This window comes from Leptopilina boulardi, unplaced genomic scaffold, assembly GCF_019393585.1.
Source record: "Leptopilina boulardi isolate dan_hultmark-lab unplaced genomic scaffold, ZJU_Lbou_2.1 LbouV2_112, whole genome shotgun sequence".
Classification (NCBI taxonomy): Eukaryota; Metazoa; Arthropoda; class Insecta; order Hymenoptera; family Figitidae; genus Leptopilina; species Leptopilina boulardi.
Genome location: NW_026137655.1, coordinates 1,752,599 through 1,771,385, shown reverse-complemented (window position 1 = coordinate 1,771,385; position 18,787 = coordinate 1,752,599). Strand labels below are relative to the sequence as shown.

Below are 18,787 nucleotides of genomic sequence, written 5' to 3'. Positions count from 1 at the left end.
AGCAATGTATAAACTGTATCCTTTTGATTTTATACTATTAATATCGTTCTTGGACAGTAACATTTGTGTATAATCATTCTCGACAAAACCATAAGTTTGTATATTTTGATAAAATTCCTCCTCAGCCTCATGTGATGTTAAAAATGTCACATTTTTCGAATAAAACACAGGTAAATTTATCCAATTATTTGTGAGAATTTTTACCTCAACAGTTGTATTATACGAGACTGATGTCATTGGAACACAATCGAAATTTGTTGTTATAATTTGTGTTGAACTAATTTCGTTAGCTAAATTTATCACAGGAAATTCTTTCGTTTTCTCCGTGGGACAGAAAAAATATAAATTTTCAACAATTCCTGTACTCTCAAACGAAAGAGTAAATGATGTGCCTCCTTTAATTACAATTCCAAAATGTGTTTTATAATGATATTCTCGATCTTCAAATCCATGAGTACTCCATGATTTTGTATATTTTCGAATCAACGGCTTCACGGTTCTTTCAATTTTCTGAAACAATTTTTTCTTAATTATTAAATAAAAATAATTTAACAATAGTCAACAATTTATTTGAATTAATTTTTTCAAGTTTATAAATTTTTTTTACCTCTGTATTCCATTTTGTCAGGAGTTCTGAATTACAAATACAAATAAGTAAAAAAAAGTTAAAAAATTTTAATAAGATCATTGTTAATATTATGATGCCTAAATAATTACAAAAAAAGAAGAATTAAAAATATTTATACATTCACAGAAATAAATATTTAATTTTTAATGTCTTATAATTAGCATAAAATTATTTTTCTTACTTGTGAAAATCAAACAGATAACGTGAATTCTGTTGCTTTTAACTTGCGAATAATAAATACAAAACCGGTAAAAAAATAAATATCCATATACCTTTTAGTAATCAGCATTTTTAATTTGTAAGATCAAATAATAACTGAAATTAATCAGGTGTTAACTTATCCGACTCTTTATAAATAAAAAAAAATGAAAATCCACTTATTAAAACGTGACAATTTTTTTTTTTTATAACTTATGTGAAAGTTTCTAAAATGTTATTTTTATTGTTAACTTTTTTATCAGTTTATGTCTCTAGGACAATTTCAGAACAGACAGTACAGTGGAATTCAGACGTAAGTAAATAATTCTCCGATTTTAATTTTTTTCTGTTAAAATTTATTTATTTTCTATCGTATAATGGGTTTGAATTTTTTTGAAACTAAAGGTATAATTTTTTTAGGTAACCACGCGGATTACTAGGCCATTAATTCGTGAATATTCAGAACCATGGACAAGTCATGAATTTAAAAATCAATTTTTTCATTATAAAACTCATTTCGATATAATTATTAAACAAGGTACAAGATTTTCATTAAAAGTGGATTCTTCTTCGATAATAGAAATGTTATATTTTTATTGTCTCACCGATACGCCAACAGGAACATTTAACATGATAAATTTTGCTGGTGAAACTAATTCAACAAGAACTTTGATAGCAAATTTTAATTGTGTACCTATGATATCAGTTTCACACAATATTCCAATAGTGATGACAATTGAAACAAAAAATTGGATACCATTGCCTATTTTTGACTCTAATGATGTAACACTTGCAACATCATTGGAAATTGAGTCTACATTTTATGAAAATATACAAATTTTCGGTTTTATTGAAAATTATTATACACAAATGTTGCTGTCTGCAAATGATATTATTAATATAAAATTATCAGATTATAGTTTATATCAAGGTTTACAAAATCATATTGATGTGGTTGAATATTACGATTATTTGACTGCTAGCAAAAATTTTTATTCTTCATTAGATCGAACAATTTTATTTATACGCTCAGAAAAATGTTATGATGATTCATGTTCAAATACGTATTTTAATTCCCATTGGATATCAGTTATTGATGAAATAGAAAATTTTCTAAAACCAACAAAAGAATCGAGTTGGATTTTATTGGAAAAATTTGCTCACTATTATAATAGAAAAGAAATTGTTGATGGTTTTGGAGAAATATTTAATTTGTGGAATGATATTTTTGCTATTTTGTATCAACAAAAATTCCAAACAAAAAATAATCTATCAACATTTTCGTTTAATTCGGTATCGAATTATCGCAAAGGTTTTCCATTTATAAAATGGAGTTACGAGGAAAAATTAAATTTATTTATGTGTTTTTTTGGATACGATGGTACTGACACGCTTTTAAGAGAATTTCGTATTCGTTACAACAATAATTTTAATAACATAATTCCAATTATTTTGGAAATATTTCTCGATATTTACGATATTAATTTATTACCATTTTTACAGAAAATAATCCCTTTTAAAAATTATAATATTCCTTTATTGAGTCCAGATTTAGAATTACGAGTCTTAAGTGGACATTCTGTGATGCCTGCTGTAGATTTTAATATAAATCCAACTCAATTGCAAATTAGGAGTAAGGAACGAGATTTAAGAAAAATTTCCCCTTTAATGTTATTGACAAAAGCGAGAAATATTTATTTTTTGGTGAAATTTGCCATTGAATCGCCAATTGATCTTACGGGTAGATGTCTTTATTTAAATAATAAATGTCATCAAATTGAGGGAAATTTGATAAAATTAAAATTATTAAACAATGTTTACTCAATATATATTGCAGAGGAAATAGATAATAATTTATATGTCAGTGAACTAACGTATCATACTATTTCCAAAAATATGTTAATTCAAGTTAAAATAGACAAAATTGAAGAAAATAAAATAATTTTACCCTTCGTGCATTATAATTTTGATGCACAAGGTATAAGTGACATTGTATTTTTACGAATGTTTATTAACTATAAAGATATGACATTAGCAATAAAACAATTAACCGATCAAATTCATGATTATTTTAAAGACGATCTATATTTTTCATTATCTTTAGAACGAAATGGTTCTTTAATTTTTAAATATGAATTTTTTGGCGCATCATCGCAAAATAAACAATCGCTTATTAATGTCGTGCATAAATTTAAAATAAATGATAAAATTAATATTTATCATCGAGAACCGCATCGTTTGCAAATTAATATACCAGATTATAATAATGAATCACCTACAAATATTTTTGTTTTTACAAATGTTGGTTTACACAATGTTGCTGATGGAAATGACTTTAAATTTATTTCCGCGGATATTAAGAGAATTGATAAATTTATGAAAAATTACTCTGTTGATTTAAGTTATAATCCGTTATTTCAATTTTATTTTGCATATTATATTCGTATGCTGCTTTCTAATAATTTGAAATCATACATTCCAAACCATTGGTTTTTAGAATCAAATAATATTAATGTGATTTAGAAAAAAATTATTAAAAACTATTATACAAAAAATGAAATATAATTACAATTTTTGACTAGTCAGAAAATAAATAAATAAAATATTAAGTAGAATAAAAAATGGGTATAATAAGATGAATAAAAGTAGAAATCTACACAAAAAATATTTTATTCGAAGGAAACGTATTTTTCAATTTTTATCACATTCTATACAATTTTTAATGCAATTATTCACTTCTCCCTTAACACTGAAACAATAAATTTAAATTTAATTTTCCATTTACCATTTTTTGATATTAAATTAAAATTTTAAAGAGTCATCAATTTACATTTTTTGAGTATTTAAAACCTATAACAAATAATTTATTATTATAAATTTGTTTACACTTAATAAATCTCTATAGTATTAAACATCTATATTCCTCAGTTATTAATTTAACTTAAAGTAAAAATTAAATTAAATAATTAATCTAAAATTATTTAAATTATTAAAAAAAATATATACTAAATTTAAATTTATAAAAATTTTATAAAAAATAAACAGTAATTAAGCGGTAGTGCAGAAAATTTTTTATTTAAAAGATTATTTATTTTTAATAATTTATGTATAGAACTTTTATAATTTTCTCAACGTTTAAAATTATAAATTTTCATATATAGTCAAACATTTTAAACTTAATTAATTCTAAAATTTATATAATAATTTTATCTTACATGAGATATAATATAATTAAATAAATTATTAACATTTAATGATCCTATGAAATAAATTATTTTCATTCGATGATTTTGCTAAATAAATTATCATATCCTATTAAATGAATTTTTTACCATTCAGTGATCATAAATTGTCTCCTACAGTCTCGATAAAATTTTAACATTAAAATGAATCTGATTTGTACTTTGACAAATCATTTGATAAGAAAATTTATGTCATTTAATTTACAATCTTCCCAATATTATATTGATTTACAATATTAATTTTTTTTTTACTAATTAATATTAATATTAATTTTCGAGTCTTATTTAAATAAAAATTAATTAATTAATCGTTAATTAATTTTGTTCAATTTTTTAAAAAATTTATTTCAATTAATTAATTAAATTTATTTAATTAGTAATTGTTTTATGATTTTATTAATAATAATAAACTCTCACATGTATTTACAGTTACACTAAATTATAAAAAATTTCCATAAAATTGAATATACATTTAAATAAACATAATTTTTTTTACCCTATTGGGAAGATTTGTATTAAAATAATTATCAAATCTCAGAATAGAGAAAAAAATATAATTAAAATGAAAACTTGAAATTTAAAAATTATATTAGTTTCAAATAATTGTAAATAAAAACAATAAAAAATCAGTCAAATTTTCTTTATCCACCCCATGGGAAGAAGACTTTTCTAACGAAAAATGAAGCAGGTGGTCTGCGTTCAGTGTCATTTGGATTTTCAGGTATTGTTTCGGGACTCCTTTTACCTCCCCAAGGTTGAAATTCCCTTTTTCTTAAAGCACGATTTGCTCTTTTCTTTGGTAATCTCGATTTGAGTGATTCAAAAAAATCCTCATCGGCCAAATGTAAATTTTCACCATCTTGCTGATTAGCAAATCTCTTACCACCCCAACTTCCAAATTTTTGAGCTCTTTTTTCGTCTATTTTTTCATCATCTTGCTGATAAGCAAATCTCTTACCACCCCAACTTCCAAATTTTTGAGCTCTTTTTTCGTCTATTTTTTCATCATCTTGCTGATTAGCAAATCTCTTACCACCCCAACTTTCAAATTTTTGAGCTCTTCTTTCATCCATTTTTTCATCTTGTTGATTAGCAAACCTCTTACCACCCCAACTTCCAAATTTTTGAGCTCTTCTTTCATCCATTTTTTCATCATCTTGCTGATTAGCAAACCTCTTACCACCCCAACTTCCAAATTTTTGGGCTCTTCTTTCATCCATTTTTCTTATCAATTTTTCTTGATATTTTCCCACATCACCTGCGCAAAGAAAAAATTTATTATTATTATTTTTTATAAAGCTAGTATTAAAAATATATGAGAAAAATTTGTGAAATTGAATTTTTTTTTAAAATTTTTCTTTTCTTAATATAAAAAATAAAAATTGACCTTTTCTTTTTCGATAAGCAATTTCTCCTTCGAATTGGTGTAGATCTTGTAAAATCGGTGATGTATAATCGATGTTATTTAATGCCCTCTTTCCACCCCAACTATTGAATGGAACTTTTCCCTCTGTATTACTTTTTGAAACTCGTTTTAATTCTAGATTCTCATTGGAGCCAATACTATTCCATGCATATAATTTTGCGTTTTTTTCTGATGGTGGTGAAAGCTTTGAAAATTCATTAACACGTTTTCCACCCCAACTGTTAAAGACGTGAGTGTTTTGTCGAAATTCAGGATCCGATAAATAAGTCTCGCTTCTTTTTCCTCCCCATGGACTAAATCTTGGCGTTTTCTTTTCTTGACTTGACTCCTTGCTTCGTTCTTTTATTGGTATTGCCTGTTCAAAAAATTTTCAAAAAAAAAAAATTCTATTATCTTTCAACAATTGTGTAATAAAAATTATAATTTTTTTTATTAACTCACATCTTTGTCAGTCCAATAAAACCATGAAGACATTGGTCCTTTTCTTTTTTCAAAATCTATTGCAAATGTTTCATGACTTGAACCAATTTCGTCTATGGATCTTTTTCTTCTTTTTTCTGTATCTAATATGAATTTTTGTTTTTATTTTCAAATTGCATTTTTTATTTTAATATAATGAATTGGAAATTTAAGATTATTATTCCATAAATTTTTTTTATAAATAAAAAATAAATACTTAAAAAAAATCACCTTGTTTTTTGTTAGATTTATCAATTTCATGTAATTTTTCTGCGGGAATTTTCAAATCCGTGGTCTGTAATTGTGAGAAATTGTGTAAATAATTTTTGTTTTCCACTTTCTTCTCTTCATTATGCTTATCTGTTGATAAATTTCCCACCACTTCACGTGCTAACAATATTGACACTGTAAAAAGTAGCCACATACCTAAAATAATTGAAATTATTGTATTTTAAAAAAAAAATTATCTTCCGCGAAATTGTTTTTTAATTTTCATTATTTATTATCATAAAAATTAATTTATTGATTGAGTTAAAATATTTTTTATTATATTGAGAATATAATAATAAAATAATATATTCTCTACGTGAAAAATATATTAGTCAATCAAAATAGAATAATTCAAATATAATACAGTCATTAGGATTTTTCATTGTTATCAGTGTTCTTCTAATTTTTATTAATTATTTATCATTCCTTTGAATAATATTTCCATTAATATTATCATTTCTTTATTTAATCCCCAACAAGCAAAAATTATTTTATTCCATTCATGATGAGAGATTTCGATGTCCGCACAAACAATGGACTTTCATAAAATATTAGGGAATTATATTATCTTCTGTTTTCAATATTATTATTATCATCATCATCATCATTATCATCTTGTCATTTATTACTTATTATTAGAAATTTGCAATTAAACAAACAAACAAGTTTTTATTATTCCTATTATTCAAAAGGTTAATTATTAATTTTCATTAAAAAAAAAATAATTTGTACTTTTTAGTAATTCAGAATTTTCCAAATTTTTCTTAAGTAGCTCACAGTCAAATGTTTAATGTAAAAAATTCTATCGTGCGAAATCTTAACTTCATGTTAAAAAGTATAATTTCATTTCTTTAACAAGTTTCTTTTTATGACTAAGAATTTATGACAGTAATAAAAAAAAAAAAAGTTGAAGCTTGAATTTTACAGAATAGATGCATTCTCCTTTAGTTCGGTGTAAAAAATTATATATTTCAGAAAAAAAATTGTATAATGAATTGTTACCACTGAATATGTAGACGAAAAAAAAAACGATATCAAATATTGCGAAAAACGATTCCAAAAAGGCGGAGCTGTGAATAATAAAAGTAAATTAATAAATAATAAATTAAAAAAATTTACAAAAAGTATTTCATTGTGAATTAATAAAACGTAGGTACAGTAGACTTTTTTTTTTTTTAAAAAATGAAAAAAACGATTCTACAATCCTTATACAGGTGGGTGGTGATATTAAGTTTATGCTTCAGAAATTACGATATTTTTTTCCCGTTCATGTTTTTAAAGACGACGAGACTCAAGAAAAGAAATTACCAGCTTGGCCCAAATAATGAAAATTGAAATATTTAAAGAAAAATTGCTTTTTATAAGTTCTCATTATTATTTTTTTTTTCCTCTAGATATTCATTTAATGTAGCAAAGACCCATAATTGCCCTCTATTTTTATTTTTAAAAATATGACTCTCATATTGAAAGAAGAAAAGTTATTCCCGTCGACTGGGATTTTTTTTTCTTATCCTATAGTATGAGATTTAAAAACAAATGAATAAATGTTTATTTAATCTATAATATCGTGATAAAAATTTTAGAAGGAAAATTGACCAAAAATATATGAGGAAATTTCTAAAAATATAAAATTGACTCAATTGACAAGAATTTACAAATGAAAATTGCGTGAAAATTTACATTTTATGGAAATTATAATAAATAAAAATACAAATTTTAAATTTCTACAAAATAAAAGAATTTTCTTTTTCATTTCAATGTTCTTTTGACTAATTTAAAAAATAAGATGTTTTTTCTTTCTTTTTTTGTAAAATAACATGTTTAATGAAAGTAATATCGAGTTTCTGAGGCAAGAGACTTGTGTCTTGATGAAAAACTGGAAAAAAAACATGAAAACACAGTTTTAGAGTTTTAATGGAGTTCCTGCAATTCTAACCAGATTTATTTTTTTCATTTTAACTTTTACAAATTATGTTTTTTCATAAATAATTCTTAAATTTTAATATTTTAATTTGTTTTTGAATGAATGAATTTTTGAAATAAAAAATATATTGAAAAAAATTGTTGAAAAAAAATTTTTAATATTTTTTAAAACCAATAACTGTAGAAACTAAAAAGAAAAAGGTAATTTAATTCAGTGTGCGAAAAAAAGAAAGCAAAATAAAAAACAAAGAGAACATTTTTTTTTGTACAATTATTTATAATGAAACGCATTTATAAAAGTTTGAAAAAAATATAATGTTGAAAGAGTGTAAACGTGTAAAATTTTTGAAAACATGACACATAACATGACAAAATAAAACGTGATCAATATACACATAAACCAAGAAATGAAAAAGCACATCGGTTTTGTCAACAAGCCCTACGTTAATCATATTAGCGAAAGCTTTTAGAGCTTTTGTTCAAGGGAGAATTATTTTATAAACTATTTCGCCTCTTTAATTGCAGCTGTTTCAAGGGATCAAATATAAAAAAAAATGAACCCGAAATTATAATATTTTGTCAATAATATTTATATTTGATGCAAAAAATTAAAAAAAATTTTTTTAAAACTTTTTTTAAATAAAAAATTATTAAATTCCAGAAAATAATTTCTCTACCAAACAAGTTTAGTCTAATTTTTTATAACGAAAAGTAAATAATGGCAATTAGTAATTTTTTTTCAAAAAAATGTGATTAGTTTTTAAAAGATTTTTTAAAAAATATTTATATTTTAATATTTTTCAATAAATAATTTAATATTCATTTTTTTTTCTAAATAAAAATAAATATTGCACTAAAAAATTTAGAGATCGTCCTCTTTTGGTATCGTTTTTTTTTAAGTAGCAAATTATATATATATGATGCAATGAAAAAAATTTACAAATCATCATCAAAAATTTTGTAGAAAGTGGAAGTTATAAATATTAGGAATGCGAAAAAGAAGGTCATTTTAAAAGGAGTATATTATCAAGATATAAATGACGTAACTATTGATAGAGAATATTTAGACCCACAACGTCCTTGTGTAACCAGAATTAGAGATGTCACTGACTTTGCAGATTAAAACCAAAATTTATTGTATTTAATGCATCGCAAAGAAATCAAGAATAATTTTTAGCGTGTTTGACTTTTGACCGTGTGGGATTTAATGAACATATTTCGATTAGTTTTTTAGTCTATGCAAATTAGTTATTATATATAGTGTCCATAATTTCTCCTTATTTTGAATGTTAATACAATAATTTATCGTAATAAGAAAAATACATGCATTTCTAATTACCGAATAAATTAAATTTTTGTAATAAACATTAAGTAATTGAGAATTCAAAAAAATTTCTAAAAATTCTATAGAACAGTATTTGTTTTATTTAATTAATTATTTACAAATACTGAAAAAACACTAATTTCAAATGAATTCCATACATTTTAATTAATAAGAAATATTTTAATGAATTAATTATATACATGTGAAATTAATTAATTTGGAACACTAATTAACGGAAATTAGTTATTATTTGTATAGATTGGATAATAATGTAATTATCAGATATTACTTGAAAATTGATCCTCGTTTAAAAAAAAAGAAGTCAAACAATTAGGAAGATACGTGATACGACTCGAGGAAGTATTAATTATTTTTCGTCATATCACGCGAAAAATTTTCCTTATTATCTGATAAAACATTTGTGACCAAGTGTAATTAAACAGAAATATCTTCTGATGACGAAATAAAGTAAACCAAATTTTTTTTTTTTTATTTACATGCAATATTTGATATAAAAAAAAAGAATTTTGATTTCCTGTCGCATAAATAAATTATAAGATTTCATTTTTATGGATCATATATTTTTTTTCTGTCACATATGAGGAACTTAATTTGAAAAAAAATTCACACAACAATATTTGATTTTGATCAACAGGTTTTTTTTATAGTTTTTTCGAACTCTACTTTTTTTTTCTATAAAAGTTATAGCTTTTAAAATGAATTTTTTAATATTTACCCGCAATTATTTTTAAAAATAGAATAGTGAGAAATTAAATTTATTTAAATTAAAATTTTCCCAAGTTAACAAAAATATATAATATAAAGAATTTAAATAATTAAATAAGCAAATTTTTAAATAATAAACAAATTTACAGTTTAATTACAATTTCTTTTTCCGGTTAAAACCCGGAAAATTGATTAAAAAAAAGTGTGAATTTAGAAAATAATTTCTTAATTAATTTAAAAAAATATAATTTTTGGTCAAGAAATTTTTTTATTATTTAATTTCCCTGATATTAAAAAATAACTATAATAATAATAAAATAGGAGAATTTTGAATTTTAAAAATATTAATTATTAATAAAATAAATATAATAAGACTCTTATTAAAAAAAAAATGCATATTAACAACAATATTAGCCTTGAATTTGGTATATCCACTACTGCCATTGAACTGATAAGACCCAAAGAACGATCTTTTTTTTTCTTTTTTATCACAAAAACTTTTTCACTTATCCGATGAAAATTTTATCATTATAAAAACACTGTATTTTGAATGTAACAAAAAACAAACTTGTTCTTACCGCGTAAGAATAGATAAACACGAAGATGTTTTTTTTGTAAGGCCGTTTAAAAGTGAATTGCTCTTGATGAAACTTGGAAAAGAAATTTTTTTTCGTATTCCACAACTTTACGATTAACACGCACTTTTTTTTTGTTTTTTTTTTTTATTTATTATTTGTTGATCCTGCGAGCTGCTGAGGATGGATGCAATGGGCATTCGTGGATGCGCGACGCTTATCTTATAGGACCAACGTGACCAACAACTCGCGCTCCTATTGGTTCAAAAACCGCCCCGGGAAACTGCCGGTACTTACCTCGCGCCTACACGCCAATTCTACCCCCTAGAAATCTCTCTAAGGACACATCTTTTGATTTTTTCTTTTGTTTCTTTATCTATTAATAAACAATAATTATCAATTTTCTCCCCCCCCCATTTAAGTTCTCGATTAGGAAAAATTAATTTTTTCCATTATTAAATTTAATTAATATTTACAAAAAATAGAAAATTTTTTTTTTTTCAAAAAAATTATTTTTTTTTCTAAATTTATTTCGTGGGGGAAAATTATTTTAACAATGTTTTTTTTGACTATTTTGAAATTTAAATGGTTAAAATCCTTGAGTTTCTTTTTTGGTTTTTTTCTCCTTGAAGTTTTTTTTTATATTGCATCATTTTATACAGTTTACTGTGAATCCTTTGATAAGTTACAAACTAGTAATTATAAACTTTAATGATAGATGCAATTTAAAGCAAATTATTTAATACTAATCAAGTTTTATTCACCCTCAAACAAAAATGATCTTTGATGCGTCTTATTTTAATAGTGAAATCAATAATTTTCCCTATACAAAAGCTAAATTTTTTTTCTTACATAAAATATCAAAAGATATTAATTAGGATCCCTTATTCGATTAATAATTACAACCCCTAGAACATTAATTAACTCATGTATACGAAATTAAATTTTATTTTTGTCAAATATTAATTTATTTATGGAATGAAAAAAAAATATTCTTCTAATTTTAAATTTCTAGAAAAATTAATTAATATTGATAATAAATTAAAAAATATATATTATTTTTTAAAAACTGTGTTTGCGTCATGGAAAAATAATCAGGGATTTTCGAGAGAGAAAAAAACCCTCCCCCTGTTGCAGGTGTTAAAATGTATGACGAATTATAGCTCCAGGTGTAATCTAACTGATTAGGAAATTCAAAAATAGAGTAGGAGACGAGAGCATCTGTGAAAGCCACCTACTGAAATATGTTTAACCGCTAGTTGAAAAATTGCTGAGAGCATGAATTCTTTTTGCATATAGCACGTGTGTCACTGCCACTTTGTGCAATCCTCATTCTTCTAAAATATATGCACTCCAATATTTTTCACAATAATTTTTTTTATTATTTTCATTTTCGAGGACACGAGAGACAATTTTTGAAAATTAACAAAATAAATTTTTGTCAAAAAAACATTTTTCACAAATAAATTCTGATTTATTATTTTATCGAAAGATGGTTGTAAAATAAAAAAAACAAAAATTCAATTTTTATTTGAATGTTCTATATTAAAATATTATTTTGGTTTCTAGGTTCTGGTATTAGTCGGCAGAAATTCGAAATTAGGAATCACAGTAGGTTGAACAGGATGACTTTAGTTCCAGTCGATAAATTAGGTCGAGCGTATCTTCCATTAAAAAAAAAAAAAAATTCAAATGCAAATTATTTTTTGCAGTCTTGAAAAAATTGACAAAAGAAAAAAAAATCGTAATTTTGTTTCATTTGGGAAAAAATTGATTTTTTTTTCAAATAATGGGAGCATTTAGTAATAAAAAAGCTATGAAATTATAAATAGGATGCGATAGGGTGACATATATTTAAAAACATATTTTATTATTTTTTAAGCAACGCACTGTTAAATTTACATTTTACAATTTCATTTTTGATTTAATATATAATTAAATAATTTCAACCTCTTGCAATATAAAAAGGATCTAAATCCAATTTAATTTCATCCAAAATATTTCTTTTTGTATTTGATTCATAAAGTTTTCTATTTTCATTATTAATTCTCTTCTTACGAATATCATTGTTGAAAATTTTTTCCAAAATTTGTTGTTTCGCAGTTAAATCAATTTCCGGTAATATTTTATCTTCTGTTTTGAAATCGGATAAAAATTTATCCAAATGCTGATTAAGATATTGATCCCATAAATAATCTTTCATTGAATAATCATTAATTGGATGATGATAATAATAATAGTTGTTGTTATTATTATTCTTTTTTCCTCGGGAAATAAAAAATGGATCGTCGAGAATTTCTAAAATATCTGAATGTTTATTACGTGGATGTAAATAACTGAAACTTTTTCCTGTACCACCTTTAATATTTAAACTTTTCTCAAGATTTGTTAATAATTTTTCATTATCATTATCATTGTTTTCACTTCGTTTTTGTATAATTTTTATATTTTTCTTTTTCTCACTTTTTTCATCGACAATTTTGTTATTATTTTCTTGAATAGTGTCACGTTTTTGGGATTTTAATTTATTTTCGATAGTGAAATCATTATTATTTTTAGGGGTTAATATTTTTAATTTCATTGATCTTTTACCTCGAGTTACAAAAAATGGTTCATATTCTCCAAGTTTTGTGTCAAATTCGCCGGAATTTATTTGAACAAACTTTGGTTCCTCAACATAGAGTGGTTCAATTAATCGCCAACTTTGAAATTGTGGAGAACATTTTTTTAATGTACAATCAATTGTTTCTTGATTTAATGGTGAATTTGTTAAAATTGAATCTCTAGTTGGTAATGTGAGAAAATTTGCTTTCTTTTTATTGTAAATACCATCGATTCTTTGATGATTATCCAATCGATCTTCTTGAGCGTTTTGAGAATTAGGATTGTTAAATCCAAATCTATTGTTGACAGAAAGAGAAAATTAAAAACAAATTTTTTTTCTTTTTTAAAGTATTTTTTTTTTTTATTTAAAAATTCTTTTTCCATTTATTTTTAATAATTAATTGAATAAATTGAAAAAAAGATCAATATAAGGGGATTATCAATTTCAAACAATATTTCACGAAATTTTTAGCGGAAAAAATATCTACATAATAATTCAGAACGTCAGTGACGTGAAATCAACCTTATGGAAAGTCACATTCTATTTTCATCAAATTTTTTTTTAGTTTTATTTTCTTTTTTTTTTTTTGATAAAACGGAAGATTTAATTTATTTTAATTTTTTTTTTGGAATTGTATTTACCTGTTGAGATCGTGGGTAGAAATTTTGTTGAGTGATGATTCTGTGTCTTGAAGACGTCTTACATCCTTATCTTTCGAGGATTGGTCAAACTCAAAATGGGTAAAATCCCATGGGAAGTGACTGCCTCTCGCGAACCAGAATTGAGGCTCGCCTTCTGACAATAAGGGACGATGCTTTTTCGTCTAAAAATAATACATTCACACTTATGTAATGTAATGTCATTGTCTCGAGTATGCAGAAAAATATATTTATTTTCGTGAGATAAATTTGTGACGCGTAAAGTTAAGAGGGACAAAAGTTTTTTTTTTACGATGTTTCTTTGAGAAAGAAAATAAAATTATTTCAATTCATTTAAACAATGCGTAATATATTTATATTTCAATTGAAATTGAAATATCACTCACATAATTTAACTTTTTGATGTGTTTTTTTTTTCGTTATACAAATGTCATGTGTGAAATTTTTCTTTTTTTTTGAATAAAAAATTAAGAAAGTTCTTTTTTTCTGGAGAAATTTAAAAAAAAAATTTTAAATAGGAAATTTTTGTTAGAAAGAAATTTGAAAAATTTTTTGGAAAATTTATGAACTCACGTCAAAATCCTCTGAAGTCACTGTTGTAAGCAAAGCCAGAGATAAGAGAATTTTCCTCATCCTGAGAAAAAAAAATAGTAAAGAATAATTTGCTTTTTTTGTTTATTACATTTAATTAGGAAAATAATTATATTAAAATTTTCAATTAAAGAAACGGAATTAGGACAAAAATGAAAATTCGAATTTTTCTAATATTGAAGAAATAAAAATTTTTTGCCCTACATTTTAGATTATAGAATTATTATAGAGTAGAAAAAAAATTTTGAATAAAAAAAAAATTTGTTTTTAAGTGACTAATTTTAGAAACAAAGTCAATATCACTTTTGATAAATGTCCCATTTTTTTAAGAGCAAAAGTCTATTTTTGAAAACCACTTATTTGCGACACTTAACATATTCTCACCTCATAATATAAACTACATATATGAATAAAAGACCCCACGCTCGAAAAAGAATCGCTTTAAATTTATAGGCAAAAAAGAAAGTCGATTTTCATCAAGTTTATGATTTTATATTTTAACATTATTATAGTTTTTAATTCATTTTTATTCAATTAAAATTTTTTTTTTTTGAATAAATATAAAAATGATATATAATAAAGTAAATAAATAAATAATGAAAATAATAAATAATTACAGACCTGTTGCAACAGTCACCTGTTGGATATTTGCGAGCACCACCACTTTTATGATTCAGAATTGAAATGGCTTGATTTTCTGAGTTACTTCTGTATTTATGGTGACCAGGATTTCTTCCCAGGGGTTGTTTCGTTGCGGTTCGAAGATCCCGCGGATTGCATGGGGAATTCGTACACAACACATTGCCCCATGTCAATTTCCTGGTCGACGAGGGTAAACATCGAATACAGTCCAGATGCTTTTTAATATATATTTTTTTTTTATTATTATTTAATATACCCCGCGTATCTCGCATTTATTCAACACAGTGCACTTGCACCGGAAACAGAAAATTCAATTTTTCATTGTAAAATTTTCCCTATATATATATATTTATATTTAATAAGGTCCATATTTAAATATTTATGAAATGCGAAAGAATATTTTTTTTTTTGCTCGTAAAGGTCAATCCAAATAATATACCTAATTCCAAAAAATGAATTTAAAAAAATAAAATAAAGAAAATTTGTCAAGTAAAATCATGTTTGACTGATTATTTTGACTATTTATGAACAAAATTGTAAATGAGTCGTGGAAGAGAATTAGAGGGAAAACTATTTGATACACAACGTTTAACTTTCTTGATTAATAAACACATGAAATTAAATTGCGAATATATTCCAACCCCTTTGGTTTAAAGCAACTTAGAATTAATTCTTCACAGGCGCTTTAATGATTTTACTTTTTTTGAAGTAAAATTTATTTATTTATTTACATGTTAACTTTCAACACCTTTTCAAGTGAAAAATAAATTATAAAGCCAGGGAGAATTTATTTCCGCGTTGGAAATTATTACAAATTTCCCTGACTGTGTGTCTGACCACAGAAAGTTTTTACTACTGTCAGATTACTTCACTCATGTTTTACCTTCAATACATTAATTTTTTTTCGTTTTTATAATATCTTTTAATACGATTAAATTATTTATTTAGTAATATGTTTATAATGTTATTAAAATATTTCAAAATTTTAATAATGAAAAATAATCATAAATTTTTTTTTCTGTTACAGAAATCTTACAGTGAAATATCCAATATAGAAATTAAACACAATGGTGAGTTATTTTATTTCGGTTATTATAATTCATTAAATAATAATTCAAGACAAGTTTTATACTAATTAATAGTAGTATTTTTATAATGAAAATTTTAATATATTTTCAGAGATTTCGTTTCTTGGGTGATGGAGACTGTCCTGATTGGCTGCTGGCTGAAATAAATACATTATCACGAATGGTAAGAAAAATTTCCTTCTTTCTTGTATATATTTGAAAAGAATTTTCTATACATAGACAAAATGTAAAAATTAATTATTTTTTTAGACATCAATTAAAATGAAGTTACTCGGTCAGGTTGTCGTCAAATCATTAACGGAAGGAGAGTTTGATGTAAGTATTTTTATTTTTAATATAGGATTTTGAATAAATTATTTCTTTTTAATCTTATTTCGAAAATAGAAAAATTTATTGTCATTTTATAAATTAATCATTAATTATTATAATCAGTAAAAAAAGGTGAATGAAAATTAAAATATATACGAAAGTTATAATAAATAATTAATAAAAATTAATGTTATGAATATTCTTTATATTTTGTTTTTAAATAATTTGAAAGATTAATTTGAGAAAAAAATTTTATTTTCAAATTTCTATTTGACATATTATAATGTAACATTTACGTAGGGCTGACGTTATGTCTGAATTTTCCAACCGTGGAACCTAACTCAATGTAGCTTTATGGAAGGCTTGGATATATATTGAAACTGTCACCTCGTAGCAAGAAAAGAATAGAAGAGAAAAAGATAAATTTATATATATACTTTAACCGGTTCTTTTATTTCTATTTTCATCACACTATTATATATATTTATGCGTACAGTTTCAGAGTTCACTTTTATGAATGACATTACACAAAACAAAAGCAGAAAAAAAATGTTTTTAATAAATGCAAATTTAAAAAATTTTAATTTACATTTTTTTATTACTTCAAATTTATTTATTATATTATTTTTTATTTTCAGGAGGAAAAAGTAAAGAAATTAACACAAGATGCTAAACTTGGTGAGTCTTACCTCTATTTAGTAATTAATTAATTGACATTTAATGAAATAGAGAAATTTATTTTAAATAAAAATTAAAAAAAAAACAAATTTAATAAAAATTTTTAATAAAATTTGATATTTAACAAAAATTTGATATTATTTTCTTTTTAAAAAAATAGAATTGGATGATTCAAAAGCAATTGTAGCGGCATTGGAATTAATTTTAACATCTTCGGCTCGTTATGGAGTTTCTCCAGCAGATTTAAGCAGTGAATTACAACAACTTGGACTTCCTCGTGAACATAGTGCTGCAATTGCAAGGATTCACACTGATAATTGTCCTCAAGTTACTGCTATTCTTACATCTCAATCGCTTAGACGTAAGTTAATAAAAGATTGTTTTACCCAAAAAAAAATTATAAAAATATTTTCTTGAAATCATAATAAAATTTTGATTTTTTCGAAATTTTCAGTAAATCGTCTGACAAGTTTTGAAGTTGTTCCCGGTGATGATTCATCTCCATTTAATAAAATTTCACTCAAATTGAAAAATATTAATGGACAGGAAGACGAAACAACTATAAATATTTTAAGAAATGAAATTCCAGTTTTATTAGCGGGTGCATTATTATTTTCGTCTTTTTTTTAAATATATTTATTTTTGGGCGTAAAAAAAATTTTCATTATATAATTTATTTCAGATTTAAAGAAAGCAAGAGCTAAAATGGATGAATACTGAAGTGGATTTTTGATTTTTTCAACTGATTAGAAAATTTTTTATCAAAAAGGTAAGATTCAAAAATTTCCTACTAAAAGAAAATGGAAAAACATTGCCATAATAATTTGCAAGTGTTTGTTTTCATATTTTAAATTTTGTGAACATATTGCTTTCTCTTATATAGAGGAAGTAGAGAGAGAGAAAGAGGAAGTGTGTTTAAGTGCTTTAAAATTAGTAACAGGGATTTTTAATTTACACATACATTGTGAATTTAATAAAAAGAATTTGTTCCCTGTTGACACAAGTTTTGTGACTTTAATACTTAAAGAATTTTAAGGAATTCTATTTCCCTATTGAAAATTTAAAAAAATTTAATTTAGTAAAGAAAATCTCATTGAATATTTGAAAGTTTATTTCGATGTTAATGCTTTCTCCACGAGAAAGCAAAATTTTTTGCTGATCGTAAAGAGGAAGCAAAAAGTGCATGTATTAAACATCTAAATTTACAATATGTTGGGTGTATTTTGTGAAAGAAATTGCAATAAAATAGTCTGCCTAAGAAAAATTGAATTTTTTTGAAAATTGTTTTTTTTACGAAAATCGCTTTAATGGTCATAAAATTGGTGTTCCTCTACTCGGATCGGGCTGTCAATTTTTTTCTACACTTTTAGGTGTATTTTGTGCAAGAAAATGCAATAAAATAGTCTGCCTAAGAAAAATTGAATATTTTTGAAAATTTTTTTTT

General features: G+C 23.9%; 4 protein-coding genes across 9 annotated transcripts in view; 2 read left to right on the top strand and 2 right to left on the bottom strand.

The window, feature by feature from the left end:
• Positions 1-18,787, top strand: part of LOC127281731 (COMM domain-containing protein 4) — a 103,551-nt gene that overhangs the window by 2,106 nt on the left and 82,658 nt on the right. For 2 of the 4 annotated variants that reach the window (XR_007843084.1, XR_007843085.1), the window contains exons 2-8: positions 16,296-16,338; positions 16,448-16,519; positions 16,606-16,671; positions 17,304-17,343; positions 17,504-17,704; positions 17,798-17,944; positions 18,026-18,110. Coding sequence is in view for 2 of the 4 variants with exons in the window: in XM_051305605.1 (XP_051161562.1) it covers positions 16,336-16,338; positions 16,448-16,519; positions 16,606-16,671; positions 17,304-17,343; positions 17,504-17,704; positions 17,798-17,944; positions 18,026-18,063 (567 nt within the window). In the remaining 2 variants the exon portion in view is untranslated. Of the gene's footprint in view, positions 1-15,317; positions 15,459-16,295; positions 16,339-16,447; positions 16,520-16,605; positions 16,672-17,303; positions 17,344-17,503; positions 17,705-17,797; positions 17,945-18,025; positions 18,113-18,787 lie in introns of those variants that run through there. The other 2 variants (XM_051305612.1, XM_051305605.1) reach the window with 2 other exon arrangements.
• Positions 879-4,513, top strand: LOC127280789 (uncharacterized). The gene is made up of 3 exons (XM_051304056.1): positions 879-1,139; positions 1,247-3,237; positions 4,498-4,513. The coding sequence occupies exons 1-3, from the start codon at positions 1,059-1,061 to the stop codon at positions 4,511-4,513; spliced, it is 2,088 nt and encodes a 695-aa protein (XP_051160013.1). The 5' UTR covers positions 879-1,058.
• LOC127281710 (uncharacterized) lies at positions 4,373-10,954 on the bottom strand. Of its 3 annotated transcripts, none has more exons than XM_051305582.1 (6): positions 10,775-10,954; positions 6,185-6,379; positions 5,936-6,057; positions 5,456-5,849; positions 5,167-5,326; positions 4,373-4,944 (listed from the first exon to the last, which is right to left on the bottom strand). In XM_051305582.1, the coding sequence occupies exons 2-6, from the start codon at positions 6,375-6,377 to the stop codon at positions 4,710-4,712; spliced, it is 1,104 nt and encodes a 367-aa protein (XP_051161539.1). In that variant the 5' UTR covers positions 6,378-6,379; positions 10,775-10,954; the 3' UTR covers positions 4,373-4,709. The 3 variants fall into 3 exon arrangements, with proteins under 3 accessions (XP_051161539.1, XP_051161529.1, XP_051161522.1); XM_051305572.1 differs by having other exon boundaries at positions 4,378-5,166; positions 5,242-5,326; XM_051305565.1 differs by having other exon boundaries at positions 4,381-5,094.
• Positions 12,633-15,455, bottom strand: LOC127281724 (uncharacterized). Its single transcript, XM_051305596.1, has 4 exons — positions 15,248-15,455; positions 14,609-14,669; positions 14,018-14,199; positions 12,633-13,671 (listed from the first exon to the last, which is right to left on the bottom strand). The coding sequence occupies exons 2-4, from the start codon at positions 14,666-14,668 to the stop codon at positions 12,717-12,719; spliced, it is 1,197 nt and encodes a 398-aa protein (XP_051161553.1). The 5' UTR covers position 14,669; positions 15,248-15,455; the 3' UTR covers positions 12,633-12,716.

Bases quoted from the DNA above. Each gene is read 5' to 3' on its own strand.
- LOC127280789 (XM_051304056.1), top strand. From the start codon at position 1,059: ATGTTATTTTTATTGTTAACTTTTTTATCAGTTTATGTCTCTAGGACA. The intron at 1,140-1,246 runs GTAAGTAAATAA...TAATTTTTTTAG, and splicing joins CAGTACAGTGGAATTCAGAC to GTAACCACGCGGATTACTAG.
- LOC127281710 (XM_051305565.1), bottom strand. From the start codon at position 6,377: ATGTGGCTACTTTTTACAGTGTCAATATTGTTAGCACGTGAAGTGGTG. The intron at 5,327-5,455 runs GTCAATTTTTAT...TTCTTTGCGCAG, and splicing joins TGCTTATCGAAAAAGAAAAG to GTGATGTGGGAAAATATCAA. The intron at 5,095-5,166 runs GTTTGCTAATCA...GGGTGGTAAGAG, and splicing joins GGAAGTTGGGGTGGTAAGAG to ATTTGCTAATCAGCAAGATG.
- LOC127281724 (XM_051305596.1), bottom strand. From the start codon at position 14,668: ATGAGGAAAATTCTCTTATCTCTGGCTTTGCTTACAACAGTGACTTCA. The intron at 14,200-14,608 runs GTGAGTTCATAA...TATTATTTTTAG, and splicing joins TGACTTCAGAGGATTTTGAC to ACGAAAAAGCATCGTCCCTT. The intron at 13,672-14,017 runs GTAAATACAATT...TGTCAACAATAG, and splicing joins TCTACCCACGATCTCAACAG to ATTTGGATTTAACAATCCTA.